Raw genomic sequence first — 22,445 nt, 5'->3', positions numbered from 1 at the left:
GTCAGGTTTCAATAGGTTTTCCCATCTGCCTATTCACCTGGAAAACTAGCCAACTCGTCCTTTAAAACTCTGTTCCATGTCCCTTCCATGTGGAAGTCTTCCTGATTTCACAATTGGTGCCTCTCCCATCCACTCCTCACGGCATCCCTGTGGGCACTTTGATCACCCAACAGTGAGTGACCCCCCACTAGAACCTAGGTATCTTAAGGACCTATACTGGCTTTTCACCAAACCTAGTAAGTTGCCTAAACTCTTTGTACCTCATTTTTATGTTTACATGTAAAAACTGGATAATAATTACCAATTGAGAGGGTTGTTGGGGGGATTAAATGAGGTAACTAAATGGGTCAATAAGTGCAAAGCATTTAAAACATGTTCACAACACAGTGATTGTTTAAAAAGTGTTAGCTACTCATCTATTGTATTATTTTCAGTATATTACATTTATATTACTATTTTTATTATTGTTACATGTCGTTTGGTATGTTCTTTCTTCTCATTTAACACCTTAAGCAAAGCATTTCCTATGACTACAGTATAGTTTATTTAAATGTTCCCCTGTTGTTGAAAATACATTTCCATGCTATTTGTATATAAAATTACTGTGATGCTTTCCTAACATATGAGACAATGGTTAAAGAACGGCTGCAGGGCAGTGGAAGGGGGCAGAGTAACAGTCTCCTCCTGCATAAGGCAGGTGGCTGAAGGTCTTAAGGAGAATGAAAAAGAGGCACTGCCTGGTCTCTTTCCTGCTGGTCAGCCTGATCTTGTGATGCACCAGCGGAGTCAAAGCTGGTATACTGAACATGAAAAAGGAAAGACAGAAGAGCTTAATTAAATTATTATAAGAAAACCTTACATACAATAAAAAGTGACAGTTATACTCACTCTACCTGGAATAAAATAGAAATTATTTACAGATAGGAAGCATTTGGCTTTTAGTTTTAGTTGAGTTTTTTTTTTTTTTTTGCAGTACACAGGCCTCTCACTGTTGTGGCCTCTCCCGCCGCGGAGCACAGGCTCCGGACCGCAGGCTCAGCAGCCATGGCTCACAGGCCCAGCCGCTCCGCGGCATGTGGGATCTTCCCGGACCGGGGCACGAACCCGTGTCCCCTGCATCGGCAGGCGGACTCTCAACCACTGCGCCACTAGGGAAGCCCCTGGCTTTTAGTTTTAAAACAGTACATTTTAAAAGCTCAGGTAACATTTAGTCTGAAGAAGGCATGATTTTAGAAGAGTAACATATCACCCAAGCACCGGTATAACCTGTTCAGTCTCTAGAGGAACAGTAAGTGGCTTAAGCTCCATAAAGCCAAAGGCTGTGCTTCTCTGGTCCACAGGCTGTGGCCCTGGTCCTCTGCATAGTGCCTAACATGTACAAGACCTCAAATGTTTGATGAATGAATAAGTGAAGACACTGCAAGAAAGAACTAGTCAGCCTAAGGAAGAAAGAGATTAATCACCATACTACAGGAATATATAAATCAGAACAGGATTCCATAAAAACATAAAAAAGTAAACTACACAGAAAAATTAAGAAATTTGGAATGAGTTTCCTATTTTTGACCTTTTCAGAGTATAGGAATTTTTATTTTGAATAAGATGCTTCAGGTCAAAGCTAGAATATTTTAAGACAAGTATACCACACATCTAGAGGATCTAAAATTTTCTTTGGCGATCTTTCTAGAACTCCGAGCATTAGATTTGAGGCAGAGAAAGGCCATGCACTCTAGGAAGCATGTATTACTCCTAATACACAGGTGAGGACTGGGACACCTTAGTCTTCAGAGGAAACTTACAAACCTTTGTTTGGGGTTATCAAGTCTGGTAATCGCTCCTGGTCGTGTTTAGGAAACCTTATTAGTAAAGCCACTCCAGACTGGAGGGGAAAAGGCCCAGAAACTACATAGGACCTCAGAAGAACTAAAGAGAATTTGCTTTACACTGAAGAGAAAGACACTAAAAGAAGTTATATATGAAATATAAAGTAGAGAAAGTTCTAAGGCTCTGGTAAGAAGCACATGGCACGGTCCTATCTACATAATCCTAAATTCATATCAGAACCAAGGCCTGATGATAAAATAGTTGATTCACTATGCAGATTCTGGAATCCTTTTTGTAGGTTCTCAATTTTTCATTACTATACTCCAAGCCTTGGGGGATCCCATAACCTTTAAGGCTGAAACTTAATCCACATCTTCCACACCGGGATATCATGATGAATCAGCAATATCTGTAAACCAGTCATTGAATTTTTCAGAATAAAGAAGCAGCGAGATTACTTCTCATCACTACTCATTTTCCCTACAGGAAGTGTTTATATCCAGACTGATTAAAAACATTAGAGGATCAGTGCAAGCTGCAGCGGGCGCAGGAGCCAGCCCAGGGCTATTTCTGTAGTTCTTTAGTTCCGGTTAGAAGTAGGACATCTGGGGCTTCCCTGGTGCTGCAGTGGTAGGGAGTCCGCCTGCCGATGCAGGGGACACGGGTTCGTGCCCCGGTCTGGGAGGATCCCACATGCCGCAGAGCAGCTGGGCCTGTGAGCCATGGCCGCTGAGCCTACGCGTCCGGAGTCCGCAACGGGAGAGGCCACAACAGTGCGAGGCCTGCGTACCGCAAAAAAAAAAAAAAAATTTTCCCCTCTTCCATGCCAACAGATCATATCCCCATTCCCTGATTTAAATTTTCTCCTTAGTACCTCTCATTATCTAACCCCATGCTAAATAGTTTCTTTCTTTAGCTTGTCTTATTATGTGTCATTTTAATTAGACTAAAATTAAATGATGGCAGAGACTTTGCTGTCTCTAGTGTTTAGAATGCAGCATGGCACATTATTATGTACCTGTTAGTGTCTCAAATATTTGTTGAATAAATGGAGAAATAAAACAAGGGTTGAAGGATAGTAAAAGAGCATGGTTAATGGATCAGAGTACTAGGGGAGTCGAAGAATTGCTGAAGTCGGGGGCAAGCGGGTGAGTCAAATGGATAAAACAGAGATTATGGAGGGTTTACAGATCTTGGTATAGACAAGGGCTAGGTATATTCATACAATTAACTGAGGTAAAGAGGCAAACAAGATAACTAGAGGGGATGAGTTTAAGGAAACAAGAGATCAGTGTACTGGAAGGTTCCTTCAAGTGTGTATGGAATTTACCATGAATTAAAACAGTATTGTTGAAAAAAATTATTGGTGACCTAGATGTTAACTTCATCAAGACAAGCAGGAAATGACCAGGATTATAACAAATGAAGACTACAGCAATGAGCAATAAGGATGACAGAATCTGATGACATGAGATTCAGAGCTTGAGTTTTTAGGGGAAAAGAAGAAACGAAGAATCAAGTAGAACAGCAGTGTCCAATGGGAAGACAATAGGAGACACATATCCAATGTAAAATTTTCTAGTGGCTACATTTAAAAAAGTAAAAAGAGGTAAAATTTTCAAAATGTATATTGTTTAATGTACTATATCTAAAATATCATTTTAACATGTAACCTGTATTAAAAATATTGAGGTGTGAGGAAAACTAGATAATTATATACAGAAGAATAGATCTGAACCCCTATCTCATACCACCCACAAAAATTAATTTGGAATGGATTAAAGACTTAAACATAAAACCTGAAACCATAAAACTCTTAGAAAAAAACATAGGGAAAAAAGGTCCTTGACGTTGGTCTTAGCAACAATTTTTTAGATATGACACCAAAAACACAAGTAAAAAAAAAAGCAAAAATAAATAAGTGGGACTGCACAGATCTAAAAACCTTCTGCAAAGCAAAAGAAACAATTAACAAAATGAAAAGGCAACCTATGGAATGGGAGAAAATATCTGCAACCATCTCTCTGATAAGAAGTTAATATCCAAAATATAAAAGGAACTCATACGGTAGCAAAAAAACCAAACAATCCAATTAAAAAATGGGCAGAGGATGTGAATAGACATTTTTTCAGAGAAGACATACAAATGGCCAACAGGTACATGCAAAGATGTTCAACATCACTAACCGTTAGAGAAATGTAAATCAAAACCACAATGAGATATCACCTCATGCTAGTTAGAATGGCCACTATCAAAAAGACAAGATCCTACTGTATAGCACAGGGAACTATATTCAATGTCCTGTGATAAACTGTAACAGAAAAAAATATAAAAAAGAATGTATATATATATGTATAACTGAGTCACTTGGTTGTACAGTAGATATGACCACAGCATTGTAAATCAACTACACTTCAATAAAATAAAATTTTTAAAAAACACAAGAGATAACAGGTGTTGATAAGGATATAGAGAAAAGGGAACTCTTGTACACTGTTGCTGAGAATGGAAATTGGTGCAGCCACTATGAAAATAGTATGGAGGTCCCTCAAAATATTAAAAATACAACTTCTATATGACCCAGCAATCAAACTCTCTTCTGTTTCTTCTGGGTATATATATACCCAGAAGAAACAGTGTGTACACACACACACACACAAGAAGTCACAATTATCTTCCCATGTTCACGAACATCCTCCCATGTTCATTGTAGCGCTATTCACAATAGCCAAGATATGGAAACAACCACACAACCAAAGTGTCTGTCAACAGATGAATGGGTAAAGAAGATTAAAAAATATGTGAGATATATTCATATATATGTATATGCATATATATGTAACATACTCACACACATAAATATACATACACACAGTGGAATAGTCTTCAGACATGAGAAAGAAGGAAATCCTGCCATTTGTGACAACATGGATGGACCTGGAGGATGTGAGATGCTAAGTGAGATAAGTCCGACAGAGAAAGACAAACACTGTATGATCTCCCTTACGTGTGAAATCTACAAAAGCTGAACGCAAAGAGAGGATAATGTCAGTTGTCAGCAGTTGTGGGGTGGGGAAAGTAAGGTGATACTGGTCAAAGGGTACAAGCTTCCAGTTGAAAGATGAGTAAGTTCCAAAGATCTAATGGACAGCATGGTGACTATACTTAACAATACTGTACTGTATATTTGAAAGTTGCTAAGAGTAGATCTTAAATGTTCTTATCACCACAACAACAAACAAAGGTAATCATGTGAGCTGATGGACTTGTTAACTAACTTTATTATTGTAATCATTCTGCAATATATATGTGTATTAAATCATCACGTTGTACACCTTAAACTTACACAGTGTTATATATCAATTATCTCATTAAAGCTGGAAAAAATATTGAGATATTTTTCCCACTTGGTCTTCAAAATCCTCAATGTACTTTATAGTAATGGCGCATCTCAATTTAGGGTAGCTACACTTCAAGGGCTCAGGTGGCCAGTGGCTAGAGTTTTGGACCACACAGGTCTAGAAATGGCAAATAGTAGTGAAGACACCCACCCCTAATTCTGGGGACCATCCTAGAAACAGCAGCAGGAGAGATGACAGAACAAAACAACAGCACTACTATGGCTGCAGAGAATTGCTGTCCTTAGAAAAAAGCCCAGTTTCTGTTGGAATTAGATGTAAAGACATTGTGAATACAGGGGATTTTTCACAAGGACGGACCATGAGTGTCAGAGGGCACTGAGATACAGAGCATACGTATTCTAGGGCAAGTCTAGTTATTTTAGAACACAGCTACCATCTCTAAAGAATGTAAGCTACTCTCGGAGACTCACACATTTCCTATCAGTTGTGACCCATCAAAGGTGCAGTGTTTGTAACTCTAAAAAGCGTTATTACAATCCTGTTAGCTCTGCAGATAAAATATTTTAAATAATATATTTGTGTACACATAACACAAGAACATACCTATTACACCATATTCTGTAATATAAAAATGTTAAAAATCAATTTCTAATTGATTTTTATACATGTCCTACATTCAAGTCAGGGTATTTTACATGGACCCTTTTTGTTAGCAAAGGGAAGTGGTGGAACAGAGACTGCTTTTGGCTCTTCATCTGCAATCATGTGTAGCAAAAAAGAACCCTGAAACCCTGGATTAATACATTAAAGACCTGACTATAGTACGGTATATTCCCTTAAGAGCCATGGAACCACATACACGACTTCCTTGTGACTTAGGTGGCTCATGTATAAAGGTAAGGGATGGACTACATTCCCTAACCTATTTTTCCAGATCCCTTTCACTTCTAACAGTCCATGTGAGGTTCTCTGGTTTCCACTCTAACAGGTTAAATAATAATTGTGTCTGTTTTGTTTAGAGAATAAATGAAAAAGTTGGCTTTGCGTTATTTGCCTTAATAGAATCATGACAAGACTGGCTGAAGGATATAGAACACCAAAAGGAGAAGCAATTTCATTTTTCTGTTATAGCAGGAAAAACCTTTTGATAAACAAATGGCATGTTTTTCTCCGTTTGTCCTCAAGAAGACTTAGATACGGCATGCACAAAGTCTACAGCAGGGACAGTGGCTGTCAGAATATTTTAATTGCATTGACTTTCCATAAACTGAATTCTGGAGATGCATAAATGGACAATTTCTTTGTGGCTCTCCCTGATAGGGTGACCATACAATTTAATGTACAAGCTGAGATACTCTTGAAAGTAAAAGGGGGACATTATAAATAATGACACCAAGAATACATGCATAAATACACGCATAAGTCGAGACACACGTTTACCCTACTCTTTGAGAATTACAAGTAACATTAACAGAGCCAACTTCACAAAATTAAACTCTAGGGTCTCAAAAAATTTAGACATTATTCTTAAGCTTCTCTTAACCTTCAAAGATCTTTACTGTACAACAGTTAGGCTTAAACAGAAGGTGAAATTCTCTGGTCCAATTGTTTGATGCTCTAATTTAAAGATAGAAGACCCGGGCTTCCCTGGTGGCGCAGTGGTTGAGAGTCCGCCTGCCGATGCAGGGGACATGGGTTCGTGCCCCGGTCTGGGAAGATCCCACATACCGCGGAGCGGCTGGGCCCGTGAGCCATGGCCGCTGAGCCCGCACGTCCGGAGCCTGTGCTCCGCAACGGGAGAGGCCGCAGCAGTGAGAGGCCCGCGTACCGCAAAAAAAAAAAAAAAAAAAAAAAAAGGAAGACCCAATGCAGGCTATGAAGGAAATCATGGCATCGAGATAGAGGAAAAACAATAAACTGACAACAACCCAGCAATATCAAAATATGTTTTAATAAGCCTATAAAATAATTCCAGTGATTGATGTGAAGTACAATGAAACACCAGAGAAATTAAAGACCTCAGGTTTTATGGTATCAGAATATACTGTACTGACAAACACAGAATATACATGGCTGGATCTTGGCAGCCTGTGGAAACAATACCACAGGGATCCCATTTAAATTTCAACAAGGCCTAATGAGTCACAGTTTAATGCAAACCTGTTTGGGTGAGAAAGAAATGATGCCTCTTGCAATGGCAAGATAATGAGGCCCCAGATTTTTCTCAAATAATTTGTTCTCCATCTTCCCTGCCGCAGCCTTATTCAGGCATCCTCCTTCTCACCTGGATAACTCCACCGGCCTCCTGCCTGGCCTTCCATAACCAGGTAGTTTTCTACCTGATTGTGAGAGAAAGCTTTCTACATCTCAAATCTGATCATGCCAATGTTCTGTTTCAGTACTGGCTTTCCAGAACCTACAAGATAAATAAAGTCCAATCTCCTCCGATACTGACCCCTAAGTTACATCTGCCACTCCCACCCCCTTTATGTTCTAGAAATACTTTAGTTCTCAGAACACATCACAAGATTTCAAACCTCAGTGTCTGAACTATCCCCTTTCCCCACCCTCCCTTGTAAAGTATTTCCAAAGATGCCTACCTCCACCTCCGAAGAAAAAACAAACAAACAAACTTGTTTGGACAGAGCATTTTCATCCAACTTTGTCAAATTGCAAATACGTTATTAAGAAACGTCATAAACATGTTTACCACAAAACTTGTTTTTCAACGTGTTATTGAGAGAAAAGCTTAAAAAGTAACAAAGCAGAGGAAGGGGCATATTTATACCTGAAAAGTGAGCAATGTATACAAGCTTGTTTGCATTTGACAGAAAACTGTGAAGGTGATGAAAAGGATCTATGCTCAGACTGCTGACTGATACCATAATCCCCCAGTAAAAGTTGTAGCATAAAAGCTCAGGCAGCTCACACCCTCACTGCGCATTAGGAGCTTATAATGTCCCTGTACCTCTCTGGAGAGCTCAGCTTGTACAGACTGGAAGAAACTCTTGCTGCCAGAGGTCCTTGACACACTGGCAGCAAGTCAGCAGCAGAGGAGGCCAGGAGAGACAGGCCTACCCCAAAAGGTAGGCCCCTCCCTACTAGTGCATTCTGTTAGCTTGTTAAGGGAAACAAATGTAAACAGTGCAAGTGTTCATGTGTGATTAGGACTTTCGGTATTGCCTACCCTTTGACATCCCAAACCCGATTCACCTTTGACCTTGAATACTCAGAACAAAACACTCCCCTGATTCTGGTTAGTTCTTTATCTTCCAGTTGCAGCTGAGTTAACCACCTGCACAAGGAGAGTTCAGACTGGAGAAGGTCCACTTCCAAGGGGCTTCTCACCTGTCCTATCCTGCTTACAAGGGCATTCACTTCCAAGGCCATGAATTCTAAGAGTCAGATACCCTGTCTCATTCAGTTTGCACCTTTCAACCTATTGATACAATATGTAGCAGAGTGGCTGGTAAATATGTAACAGACATTTGTTAGCTGAATGGGAACGGTTTCCATGCTTTAACTCTGGTAAACAAGACCCAGCATCACCAGGCACACAGTTTGTCTATTTTCTAAGGTCCTTAAAAGATGACTAAAGAGTTAGCCTTCAAGGGACTTCCCTGGTGGCGCAGCGGATGAGACTCCGTAATCCCAACGCAGGGGACCTGGGTTTGATCCCTGGTCGGGGAACTAGATCGCAAATGCATGCTGCAGCTACGAGTTCACATGCCACAACTGAGGAGCCCTGGAGCCACACTAAGGAGCCCACCTGCCGCAACTAAAACCTGGTGCAACCAAATAAATAAATAAATATTATTTAAAAAAAAGAGTTACCCTTCAAGAAGCCTGTAATTGGTTTTTTTTTTACTATCATTAGAATTTCCATCCTTCAATTCAGCTTGCACACACCATTACACTAATTTCCTAAATTATATTATGACTTTTCATTCAAAATTCTCTAACAGATTAACATCACCTGTAAATCAAAATTCAAATTCTTTACCTAGAGATTGAAGATCCTTCCTGTGTGACCCCAACAATCTTTCTAGCACTGATGACTGCTGTGACCAGTTCTACTCCTTAGAAATCTTACCGCACACAGTGAGTTTTTCTTTGCTTTTTCATATTGCTGTCTGGAATCCCCGAAAACACTTTAATTTCAGATGCCCTGGTCATGACAGAGTACAGGACAATGACTGAGTTCATTCCCAGAATGATGAAATGCTTTTTTGATTTACCCTAGGCTTTGCATTTTTTAGTTAAATATTTCAAGCCTGGTTGTAATAACAGTGTTGTCTTTCCTCACAGGTCTGTCCTGAGTACTAATATTTCCATGATTAACTGCCCTATTGGTTCTGAAACCATATCAATGAGACCCCTGGATATGGGACATTTTTTCCATATAAACAAAAAGCAGAATGTGATATATATATGTAATATATATATGGAAATGTGTTATTTTTCCTTCCATGTAAATACACAAAGTGATGGCAAGAGCAAATTTGCATGTATTTACATTTCTCTATATCAGAAAGTGAGTGCCAAGGAGAGTTGAATAGAATAAAACACATACTTGTGTTTTTTTTAACAAGATTTTATTCTATGATCTCTGCTGAAAATTAAATTCTTTGAAGAGTCAGGAATATATTTAAGAGTAAGTAAAAGTTACATAAAATCATGGTCTGTATAAATAGCATGGGTATTATAGATCTACTGGAGGTAGTTATGGTCTCCAAACCTCTCATACCACTGGGGGTCTTAAGAAATGGAAAGATGTATTATTTGTGGTTTAGAAATCCCAAAATACCTAGCACAGCATCGTCAACACAGCTGGTATTTAGTGCAAAATTAAAACTCAAACTATGACCTATATCACATTCAGAAACCATTAGCTATTTGGAGGTAGAGTTTGAAAGGATATTATTACAGTTTGTGTAAATGTCGTCCATTCGAAGCTCAATGATTGCTCGGTAGATGAATGAAAAAAATTCAAATCTGCATTCCTGATCATCCTATTCAAAAAGCACCAGGTATTTTTCACTCTGGCTAAAATTTCTATAACATACATGATGCCCTTCTAAAGTTAAATATTTGGAAGAGCACTAAGCACTCATGCCTCCTATTCTGTGAAAAATGGCTTATGAGGTACCAGAACCCGAAACCCACGTCCTCTTTCATCCCTCATTCATCCTCTTTCATTCCCACCACTGAGCAAGTTGAAAATAGACAAGTTTCAAAACCTCTGCCAACTGACTGACTTTTGGTAAGAGACGCTTTGTTCCCAGAATATGAGTACTTCTGTACTTGTGATCATTTTTTAACAGCTATTACCCTATCTTGCATCATCATGATTTGTTTTCTCCAAACAATATTTCTTGCTTTTGCTTCAGCCATAAAATAAGTCTTAGCTGCATATTCTTGTCTAAAATGATAAGGGAAACTCTTGGCTTCCATGTCTGGAAGGACTGGATTTGGCTATTGGTAGTACTTTGGGCACATTATTTTCCCAAAGTTTAGTGGTATAAAACTCTCTTCAGTTTTTACTGACCAGTTTATAACAGGTGGCTATCAGGCTTACTGTAGTGCAATTCTTAGATTTTGCAATCTGCTGCAATATAAATAGTTTATGTTGATTATCCCCTTTCCAACTTCTGGGAGAATAGAGACATTTTGATTGCAAATTTCACACTTGGTCATTAACACTATGGTTTCTGGACCGTTTTTTTTGTTTTTGTTTTTTTTTTGCGGTACGCGGGCCTCTCACTGTTGTGGCCTCTCCCGTTGCGGAGCACAGGCTCCGGACGCGCAGGCTCGGCGGCCATGGCTCACGGGCCCAGCCGCTCCGCGGCATGTGGGATCTTCCCGGACCGGGGCACGAACCCGCGTCCCCTGCATCGGCAGGCGGACTCTCAACCACTGCGCCACCAGGGAAGCCCCTAAACAATCCGTTTTTTAAGAAGTTGAATCTATCCTGAAAAGGCAAGTCACAGCATCTATGATAGTCTGAATTATCCTCTGGTTACTCATTTATCTGTTTCCTCTATTAGACTGGAGTCTATTTGAGGCCACGCATTTGGTCACCAAATCCTAGCATAATGTCTTAACAGACACATACTACATAAAAGTTTGTTAAGCTGACCGGAAGATGATCCCCAGTAGCTTCCACAGTGTACTTAAGGGGAGAAAGTCTGCCTTTGGAACGCTGAGGTGAACTTCTGACTTTCCTTGAGTAACACATCTCTCAGTGAGCACAAGGCACGCAAGGTCCCCCGTAGCATGGGGGAAGCTGGAGCACACCTCTCCTCTCCTCTCTCCATCCAGGCACGAGGCACACAGTGGTCAGCGGGGCTGTGCCACTCGCCCTGCTGAGGGATCCCATCACTAAACATACAGATCCCATTCTCACTGGTTCCCTGGGAAAAGGGGACATTGAAGACCTCCCCTAGGAAACACTGCAACATGGGAGGAGCCCTCTGTTTAATTCAAGGGTCTGATATTAAAAGAAATCTTGTAAAATTAGAATATGTCCAAAAGAAACAATGCTAGAATGTTAACTAGACTTACTGGGGTGATGATTTCACAATTTAGACAAATATTGAATCATTATGCTGTACACCTGAAAGTAATATAATGTTGTACGTCAATTATACCTCAATTAAAAAAATTATTTTCACTGAAAAATAAAAGGAAATGATGAGTCCATGAAACTGGGCTATAAACTTTAATTAGTCTGATTCCTAAAAACATTATCTAATTCGAATATCATATTGATCCATGAAATTTATTATAAAAGCAAAAGATCACTATATATATTTTATAAAAGATCTTATTTATAATTTTTATAAAATATATTAAGGTATATGCTTTATAAAATAAATATTATATATAACTATATTACATATAAAATATATTTTATAAAATTAAATAGAATATATAAATATATTTTATAAAATATATCTATAAAATGCAGCATTTTATATTTTATTTATATAAAATTTATATTTATTTTCTGCAAATATATAAATATATTATGCAAAGGAAATTATATAAAATGTTATGAGATCACAAGAGCTAAGGTGCACAAAAATATATGACTATTAATACCACCACTGCTACTATTATATTTTTATGAAGGACTTTATATGTGGCAGGCACTGCAGTAAATGCTTTGCCTCACAACTCGCTGGTACGTGTAGATTATTATTCTGACTTTCCAGATGAGAAAGATGAGTCTTAAAGAAGTTAAAGAGCTTTCTGTAGTCATGCAGCTGAAAGAATGCCAGCATAACCCAAGCATCTGAGCACCTAACCTCTAATTACAATGTGTTGGAGAATAATTCTTTTCATAATAAGCATATTCATTCCTACAATTGGTACAGACAGCAAGCAATGTAAGGAATGTGGACACATGACACACGTGTCGTGGGAGAATTAGTAGGAAATGCTAAGAAGATTCGTTCACAGAGGATACATGCCAGCTAAGGTTTGCCAGGATATCCTTTGGAATCTGCCTTGATGTTATTGGAAATAAATTTATTCATTGAACAGGTATTTATTGAATAAGTAACTGGGAGAAAAGAAAAGACTTAAAGCAGATGTCCATTTAAGATAGAGGATATAAATTTTAGTAAGGGAATGGAGTGAAGGGGGCAAACAGAAGGTTAGTAAAATAACCCGGGTAAGAAATGATAAAGGTCTGAACTAAGATAGTACCAGTAAGATTGGAAAGAACAAAGTGGGCACAGGAGATGCTTGTAGAATTAAAGCAACTGTGACCAGCCATTGAGGGATGGTACAGGGATAGTAAAATATAAGGTTACTCTCAGGTTTCTGCCAGGTAGACGGATGGTAGTGCCACTGAATGAGACAGAAAAGAAAGAAAATGAGATTTTGTGAGAAAGATGATGAATTTTGGTTTACACTGAAATGAAGTTCCTCTGGCCTTCCAGTTAGTGGTTAAAAATAGGGCTTTGGAGTTCAGGATTAGAGATATAAGATATAGAGTTAATGGCACAGTAGGATAACTGAAGCCCGGGGAAACAAGATAAAAGTAATGACAGAATATCAATATACGAAGAGCCAGGGAGAAAATGGAGGCAGGGATGGAGACCACAGGACTGTGACAGGTCAGGAGGGAATGCAGGAATAAACAGGGTTACTTCTTCTAGACCCAGTCCTGGTAAAATCAGATCCTTGACTGAGTCCTACCATACTCTGATCTCTAGGGAAGCTGTGAAAGTTGAGAGGATCTGGCCTGTCATGTAGTTTAAACACCACCAAATTTCTAGTGAAGATTTTCAAGCAGGCATAGTTTTCATGTACAATAGTTGCCGAAACATGCAGCAGAGTCTTACAGTTTGAAACTTTTTGAGGAAACATTTTAAAATTGAGAGAGTCCACAAAAAGTTACTGATTGTAGTACTTGCTTCTTATTCTATATTACCATAAGTCACGGCACACAAAGATGACACCATTCCACTGTTAGAGCATATTTGCAACACTGAACATACTTTTTCAAATAAATGTTTTATTTTGAAATAACTTGAGATTTAGTGAAAAGTCGTGAAGATACTTCAGGGAGTACACACTTTAGTGAAAAGTCGTGAAGATACTTCAGGGAGTACACACTTCACCCAGCTCCCAGTGATGTTAACATCTTAGATAAACATGGCACATTTGTCACAACTAAGGTTGACACTGGGGCACAACTATTAATGAAACTCTGGGCTTTATTCACATTTCACCCCACTGCATTTAGTTTTCAGGTCTCTCTCATCTCCTCTGCTCTGTGACCGTTTCTCAAGTCTTTCCTTGTCTTTCATGACCTTGAAAATAGCGGTCAGGTATTTTGTAGAATGATCTTCAATTTGGGTTTCTCTGATTTTTTTCAAAGATTAAACTGAGATTACGGGTTTTAGGGAAGTACACCGCCAAGTGCCCTTCTCACCCTATACCTAGAGAGAGGGGCGTGTACTACTAACATGAATTATCACTGATGATGTTAATTATGATTCCTTGATTAAGGTGGTATCTGCTAGGTTTCTCTAATGTAAAGATAGTGTTTATTCCTTTCCAGAGCACATGTGTACACACATGATTTATTACGTTTTGCTTTAGAAAAGATTGGAATCTTGCCAAAGATACTAGCTCATCAGAGCGGACTTTACTGAAGACATCAGAGTACCTTGGAAAATACTTCTCACAGTACTATCATAGTTCTTCCAGCAACCCTAAGGATATCTTATTATATTGATAAAGTAATTAGTCCAATCAGATACAGTCAGTCTTAAATTTGATGAGCAGCAACAGATATTTAGTATGAACATAAAGTCATTAGTCCATTACAAACCAATCATGACCAATACTGATAATCAGTAGATATAAATAGTCTAAAACTCTCCAAGATCAGCAGGTAGGTCTGACCCAGACACCTTTCAAATTAGTACTTCTCCCCTGGGTGCCTTTAAGAATGGAGTCTCTATCTCCCCACTTGGTCCTTTTGGTCTCCTGAAAGTAAGCCCCACTGGCTGTTGAAGCCAAAAATCCTGAGGGCTCATCTTCTGGGCACAGGATCCCTGGGATAGAGAGCCCGATGTGGGGCTCAGACCCCTTGCTCCTTGGGGAGAACCTCTGTAGTTGTAATTATTCTCCCATTTGTGGGTCGCCAACCTGGGGGTAAGAGTCTTGACTATACCGTGACTCCGCCCCTCCTATCCATCTTGTTATGGTTCCTTCTTTATGGCTTTATTGTACAGGATCTTTTCTGGTAGGTTTCAATCTATTTCTCTGATAGTTGTTCTGTAAATAGTTGTAATTTTGGTGTGCCCCTGAGAGGAGGTGAACTCAAGGTCTTTCTACTCTGTCCTCTTGGGTTAATTGATCAATTCTACAGTCTTTATGTGATATTTAATTTGTAGTCATTAATATTTGTCTGTGTGTACAAAACTTACACATTTGCTCTTATTTATATAATACTCAGCATCCTGCAGCATTTGATTAAAAAACTGTTTACAAAAAAAAACACAGTATAAATGGGCTAAAATGTATTGAGGTTTTAGCAAATAAAACTAGTATGAATTTAAATCTATACAATATACAGTTTGAAATTAACATCAACTTTTCTGCCCAAATTTTGTCCAACATAAAGTCTGTTTAAAACATCAGAAACTGAAGTAACTGATTCTATTGCCATATAATTCTAGGAAATACCCTAATCTGTATTTTAGGAGACCTATTATTCTTAGGGCCTTAAAATCTAGATTTCCTCCTGCTTCATCCTAAACAATGTACATCTTACATTTTTTGAAACTTGGAGCAATAGCTTTTAATGTTTTCCACTGAATTCCAGGGTTTAGATCTCAAACATGTATTACAGCATCAGAATATATAGTGCTCTTTGAAGATTCAGTCATATCAGATGGCATCCTGATAAATTTATTATTCATGACTCAGTCACAGATAAACAATGTGGCAACATAAAAGAAAAGCATTAAAAAGTCACATGTATCAGAGAACCTTTTTGCAGAGGAATAAAAGTAGAGGAGGAGCAGGTTTAAAACAGATAAATAATAAATAAGGTAATTTAGGGAAATCTTTTCTTTTATAATTAACCTCATGTTCTAGACAGTTAACTCCTTTAGGATAATGACAGACCCTAATCCAAATTCTATAAAGTTCTAATATGTTACACAGTATGGTTCCTTAACATAGTAAATAGTACTTTAATTCAATTCATTTATACTAGAGTTAATATTTTAAAGTATATGCTAAAAAGATAAGATCTTACTACAAAATATAGACATTTTGAACACAAATTCATATTTATAATTTAATAAGTGGAAAACAAGAAATGTATGATAATTTTGTAAGATTTACTAGGTGGAGAAGTATAAAGGATTTTCTGACACAGTTTATGTGTATTTTAGGAAGAAATCTGTAAAAGCCCTCATGATGATCTCACTTGAGGGTAGGAGAATGTGCGGAGGGGAATCTTTTATGATTTTCCTTTCCAATCTTTCTAATCTTGCTTTTCTCCTGCTATTATGTTAAACCAAAGACAATGTTGTGCTCCCAGGTTAAACGTAAAGTCAGGTGGAAGCTCACAGATAGTCTCAGATTTAACATAACCATCTTTTGCAGTCTGAACAAGAGCTAATTTGGATGGTTTTGTTAGTAATGAATTCAGTTGACCTAACCATGCTTCTTCAAACACCAAGTAACCACACTGTTCTCTGTCGTAAAGCTCTTCAAACCATCTGCTGTTGGTTCACTGAAGTGTTAGCCATCTTCCCTGTGGACTGCCATACTTGGCCACCATCTTCTCCCCTTTGCCATCTAACTTCTATTTGTTTCTCATGTCTCAGCCTTCTCTAAAAAACCTCTCCCCTAACTGCATCATTTCCTGCTCTCCTGTGAGTTCCCCGAGCATCTCTTATACGCACAGTGCTACCGTACAATCGTGAACAAGACAGACCTGATCCCAGCCTAATGGGCTACACAGTCAAGCTGGGAAGAAAGGCCTTAAGCAAACAATTAGATATACACAATTAACACAATTATTAGCAGTGTTCAGAATATCGTAAAGGAGAAAAGAGGGAGGCATAGAAACGTAGAGCCGCAGAGCCTAATCCAGAGCTATGGTGGAGGAAGGACCTCCTTGAGGACGTCAGGCATACTCTGCCATCACGGCTTTGGCAAAGACGAGGAGAAATACAAAAAAAAAAAAAATCAAAATATATTCACAACATTCTAGAGAGGGGGGCAACATATATACAAAAAACACCTTAAGGCAAAGGAGAGGAGGGAATCTGGCATATTTTGGGAACAAGGAGAAAGGGGGCTCAAGATAAGGCTGGAGAATGCACTGGACCCAAAACATGCCAACCATGGAGGTGCCCAGCTCCCATTCTCTCCACAAAGACCTCGCTACTGGGCTGAGGGGAGGGCAGCTGGCTATCCCGGCCCAGCGGCAACCCCTTCATGACACAGCACAGCCTGCCACCAGGGCCACGCACATCCCTGGCAGCCTCCAGCCTATGACTAAGCACGGTGGGAGCAGGAGTGTGCGGCCCTTTCTGCCCAATGCAGGAGTCCTCTAATAGGTCCTCTCGCTCCAGGCCTCCACTGGTTCGGCCAAGACTTTGTCCAATTTGTTTCACAGATTATATACACCTGATTATCCTCTTCCCCCAGTTTGACGCTCTCTCTGGATTTTGGCCTTGTTGAGTTTGAGATACGATGGTTTGTTTTGAGATTCAATGACTAAATACTGTATTAGAGATACTATCAATTTGACACAACAAATGACACTCACATAATTTCATTCCCAGCTTTCAATACACTCAGTGGAAGTACTAGGAAAATTGAAACAGTTGTGAAGATTTACAATTTTTTTCTAAGAAACTCAACATCAGCTATGTCGGGATGAAGCAGATAACTCTCAATAGGTTGTCTTCTGTTTTCCTTAAACAAATATATTATTACTGCAATTGATTGCTGGAAGTAGCACATTAGGTATAGCTCAAGCTACAACGGAGATGAGAAATGTTCGTTCAATTACATTTATTGAGTTTGCAGAGTGAGCTACTTGTCAATTATAATAGGTAATAAGGCTTTCCTTCAAAGGGAGAAAAGGATCTACTGCCTCAACTTAATAAATATACATTAGAATAAATCTTTCATAACTTCTGCGAAGGAGTAAGTTCTTATTAGGGGTGCGTCTCCACTGCCTATGCCATCCCGCCACACATGTATTAGGCATGTAGTTGGACTGTATGAGACATGTGGATCGACCCCCCACTCCCTGCTCCAGTCCAAGACAATCAGGTTATTCTCATCATCCTTCGCCAAAACCAAGTGGTGGTTAATGGAGAGATTTCAGGACTTTGGTCTCATGACGGTGGGAAGTGATGACCCTGCCCCTCAATCCCTCTAGATGTAACGATGTAAAAAAAATTGCTACAAGCAGCCACTGCAGACAGTCAGGGAAACCACACTGAAGAGAAAGCTTACACAGCAGAACCAAGACAATGGAAGAAGCAGACATGAGATCTGACTGCGCTGTGTCTGAAGTCGGCCCTACCCTGTTCGATTACTGAGGAAAGGCTGAAACACGTCTCCTGTTACTTGTACTGTGGAAACCATCCTAATGTACAAAGGTGTTTTCCTAAGTTTAAAAATGACACATTGGATCATGCATCTCAGCTCACCTTCCTGCCCTTCCCAGGAACATAATGGTCAATTGTCAGTCACTGCTTCAGGTTTAATTCCGTGGATCTTCATGGAATACAGACTTTAAAAGGTTTGCATATCATTTCAGCAAGTATCAAAAAAAATTGTAAAATATAAAAACATACAAATGTGTGCGTTAGCTAATTGATGTGATTATACACTTGGGTGCTGGGTGAAAATCACTATTGAACACCTTAAAGAGCCCACATGTGCAAAGCAGCAGACTCTTTTCTCATTTAAAAAAAAAGTCAGTAATATTTTATTTGTTTATATAAGAGTTTGCAATCTTGGCCAAATCTAGGCCATATTTGTTTGTTTGGCTTGCCTACGTAATATATAAACACACAAACACACACAGCTCTTCAGAGCAACAACCAACCTGAGATAGAAAGCAGCTACTAGCTACTCCCTTTAGGCTGAGAATGAGCTGCCAGTTTTGTTTGCTTTGTACAAGGTCCACTTCACCCATTTGGGGACCTCATCACAGTAAGGTTCTGGAATCTGTGACCTCTGATTCAAGTGCGCACGTTAATGTTTTGACAACTAAGTGCAGATTTATTCATATACTGGAAAAACCTGACAAGGGAATCCAGATAAGCAGCACAAAAGCAAATAATGATTTCAGATAAGTAAAAACAGGATTGTTCACATCCTTGGTATAAGACTCTTCACCAAATAGGCGCCTATCTTACCTGTAGGTCTTTTTCTTCTATCTTATTTTGGAGCACTTCAAGGCACTTGGTAAAGTCAGTATGGCACTGATCAGGAGTTGAAATAATTTCACATCCCTGTGTTAAATAAGATAAAAGGTAGGAATAAGTAATGATGTCAGCCTCGGAACAAGATCAAGAGCTATAAAAGTAAAGTATCAGACATATCCTGTCATGCCTGTATTATACCTTGATCATTAGAATCATTCTCATTATCTTTATTATTTCACATAACAGGATATCTCAGCAATGATGTTACACTATCACAATAACGATCTGATTACGACAATCATTTTACCCAAAAAAGTACAGATTATACTACATTAATGGTCTTTAAAAATCACTGCTGTGATGACATTCAAGATTAGCGTAAGGACTCAGGTACAAGTATTATAAAATATATTCACAGTGAAATTACCTGAAATTAAACTATTTCTAAAAAACTTTGAGTTTCTTCGAGCAGACTTCCTAAGTTTACCCACACGACAGAAAGACTAATACTGAGCTAATGATAAACTACATTTTAAGTAAAATCAAGTTAGATGTCCTATAAAATTCCTTTACAGCACCCTTTTTTCCTCATGTAAAAAGAAGCAGGAAGAGAGATGGCTGTGTAAATATGTCTTTTGGACATAATGAAGTGAGTTTGTAAGTTCTTTGCCTTTTCTACAACAGATAACTAGTGAAAAACACTGAAAAATATTTATAAATAGAGTGCCACAAAAGTGCCAGCTTGTTGGCACTAGTGAACTGAGGTGGTGCAAGAAACGATATTTTTGAAATGACACCTTTCTCTCCAATGTCTTACAGAAGCAAAGGTATGTAAAACCAGAGCACGAGGGGACTTCCGGCTTCTTAATTCAGGAATAAAACAATGCAAGGTCTCTGACAAACAGCTGAGTAAGTGAAAGTTAAATATAATCTAGTACATAAAGTTGCCATTCGAAGAGTTTTCAAGGAGAGAAAGCAAATTAACCAAATTAACTAACGGAGCAAATTAACCAAAGTGGAACAAATTGCACGTGCGAGTGCGCGCGCGCGCGCACACACACACACACACACACACACACACACACAGAGGCAAAAATTCACATCTGGCAAATCCTTGCCTATAGCTTTGGGACCACAGGATCTTCGGCAAGAGAAGACTCACTGCTCCTTGAGTACAGGGAAACTGACCACTGCGTTTCAGTTGCTAAGACAATACCAGCACATACCAAGCAGTCTACAGAAGTTTGATGGATAGATAAATGATGGATGGATTAAAACCATTTCTCTCCTCATGGGACTAATGCTACGTTTTTCTGAAATATTAATGTGGATAAATCAGACTATGAGTCTAACTCAGAAAAGCAACAATGACATTTTTTCAGGCATTATGCTACCTGCTGCCATTAGGAAACTATGTAACACTTATTTTAAAGTATGATTAATACAGATTCTTAAAATGGTGACAAATATTAGTGCTTCATATGCAACTATATAAACTAAAATTCAACAATACATTAATGTTAGCCAAGTGAACATCCAATCAGGTAAAGTGAAATACACATTTCACACTGAGGCTTAACAAATATAGCAGTATAAAGTACTACATAAATAATTCACAGTATTTTTTTAATGAGTCATTATTTCTCAATAGAAAGAAAAACGACAAGGAAACAAACTGATATCAGGAACTTAGTAAAATTTAGCAATAAACAGTTTTCAGAACATGTCCTGGAATGGTACTAGTTCAAATTAATTTCCAACAGTGCCAGCATCTATAGCTATAACAAACACAGAAACATATTCTCATAATATATGATCCTAATCTCAGTAAAATCACAAGTCATCTAAAGAGCAAAGGTTTATGTTCAGTGTGGTATATTTTAAAAAGAAAAAAGGTTCAAGTAAGGGTTATGGTAAATACTCAGATTAACCAAATAATTTTATTATTAGCTTAGTTAACCAAATTTTATTATTAAATTATTAATAGTCTACCTTACAAATATTACAATATTTTATTAATGACCAAATAACTGTATTATTACATCTACCTTATGACTATTAAAATATTAATCAAAATATTAGCTTTAGGGGCTTCCCTGGTGGCGCAGTGGTTAAGAGTCCGCCTGCCGATGCAGGGGACACGGGTTCGTGCCCCGGTCTGGGAGGATCCCACATGCCGCGGAGCGGCTGGGCCCATGAGCCATGGCTGCTGAGCCTGCGTGTCCAGAGCCTGTGCTCCGCAACGGGAGAGGCCACAACAGTGAGAGGCCCGCATACCGCAAAAAAAAAAAAAAAAAAAATTAGCTTTAAGCTGTAAGCTCCATGAAGGTACCCACTATGTCCCTTTGCTCATTATTGCATCTGCATACAAGAACCCAACACAGGACACAGCAAGTAGTAAGCATTCAATAATGAATAAAGTCATTTATAAAAGCCTGAGATAAATTACCACTCTAGACCAGGCATCAGCAAAGTTTTTCTGTAAAGGGCCAGATAGTAATTCTTTTACGCTTTGCAGGCCAAAGGGCCTCTGTCCCAACTACTCAGCTCTCCCTTTGTATCATGGAAACATCTACAGACAAAAAAAAAATGAGTAGGAATGGCTGTGTTCCAAAAAAACTGAAATGTGAATTTCCCGTAATTTTCACGTTATGAAATATTATTATTCTTTTGATTTTTTTCCAACCATTTAATACGGTAAAAACCATTCTTAGGTTGCCAGCTATACAAAAGCAGACAGCGGACGAGATTTGGCCTGTGGGCTGTAGTTTATCAACCAATCCCCGTTCCAAGCCCACAAATAGTTTTTCTGATTTTCATCACCAAACTCTGTACATGTTTGAGGAATTTAATATGAGGGGAAAGTTTCAGGCCTTTAAAAAAATCTCTGTGAACTCCCTTTTCCTTATCTGTAACGGACCTAGCAGGCAAACTAACAGTGCCGTTGAGATGCCCTGTATAATGCCCAGAATGCACCAGGCACAGAGATGAACACAAAGCAAATTCTCACCTCGGCACTTCCGAACAATCTCTAGAAACGTCGATGCTACAGTCACACCACCTCGCATCAAAGGTCACTAGAGTAAGCGAAATATTGCTAATGTTCCCCATAGAACCTTGTGTGAAGGCTTATAAAACTATTTTTGAATTCACTGACAACTTGTAAGAAATTATTACAAGACAATGAGTGTCATTAATCAACCTAATTTCAAAAGATCAATGCAAAAGCCGTTAGGCTGTCATTCTCAATTAATTTTACTGTTTGCCAATAATGCAACTAAAATAGGTTAATGAGTTTTTATATTTAACACACGTAAAACCTATCAGG

General features: G+C 38.6%; 1 protein-coding gene across 4 annotated transcripts in view; it reads right to left on the bottom strand.

Moving 5' to 3' along the window:
- The window catches only part of TPK1 (thiamin pyrophosphokinase 1), a 334,974-nt gene that overhangs the window by 143,698 nt on the left and 168,831 nt on the right, over positions 1 to 22,445 (bottom strand). For all 4 annotated transcript variants that reach the window (XM_060156462.1, XM_060156463.1, XM_060156460.1 and 1 more), the window contains one exon: positions 19,109 to 19,204. In XM_060156462.1, the coding sequence (XP_060012445.1) occupies positions 19,109 to 19,204 (96 nt within the window). The remainder of the gene's footprint in view (positions 1 to 19,108; positions 19,205 to 22,445) is intronic.

This window comes from Lagenorhynchus albirostris, chromosome 8, assembly GCF_949774975.1.
Source record: "Lagenorhynchus albirostris chromosome 8, mLagAlb1.1, whole genome shotgun sequence".
Classification (NCBI taxonomy): Eukaryota; Metazoa; Chordata; class Mammalia; order Artiodactyla; family Delphinidae; genus Lagenorhynchus; species Lagenorhynchus albirostris.
The sequence above is the reverse complement of the archived record's forward strand: the minus strand, read 5'-3'. Positions and strand labels throughout refer to the sequence as shown.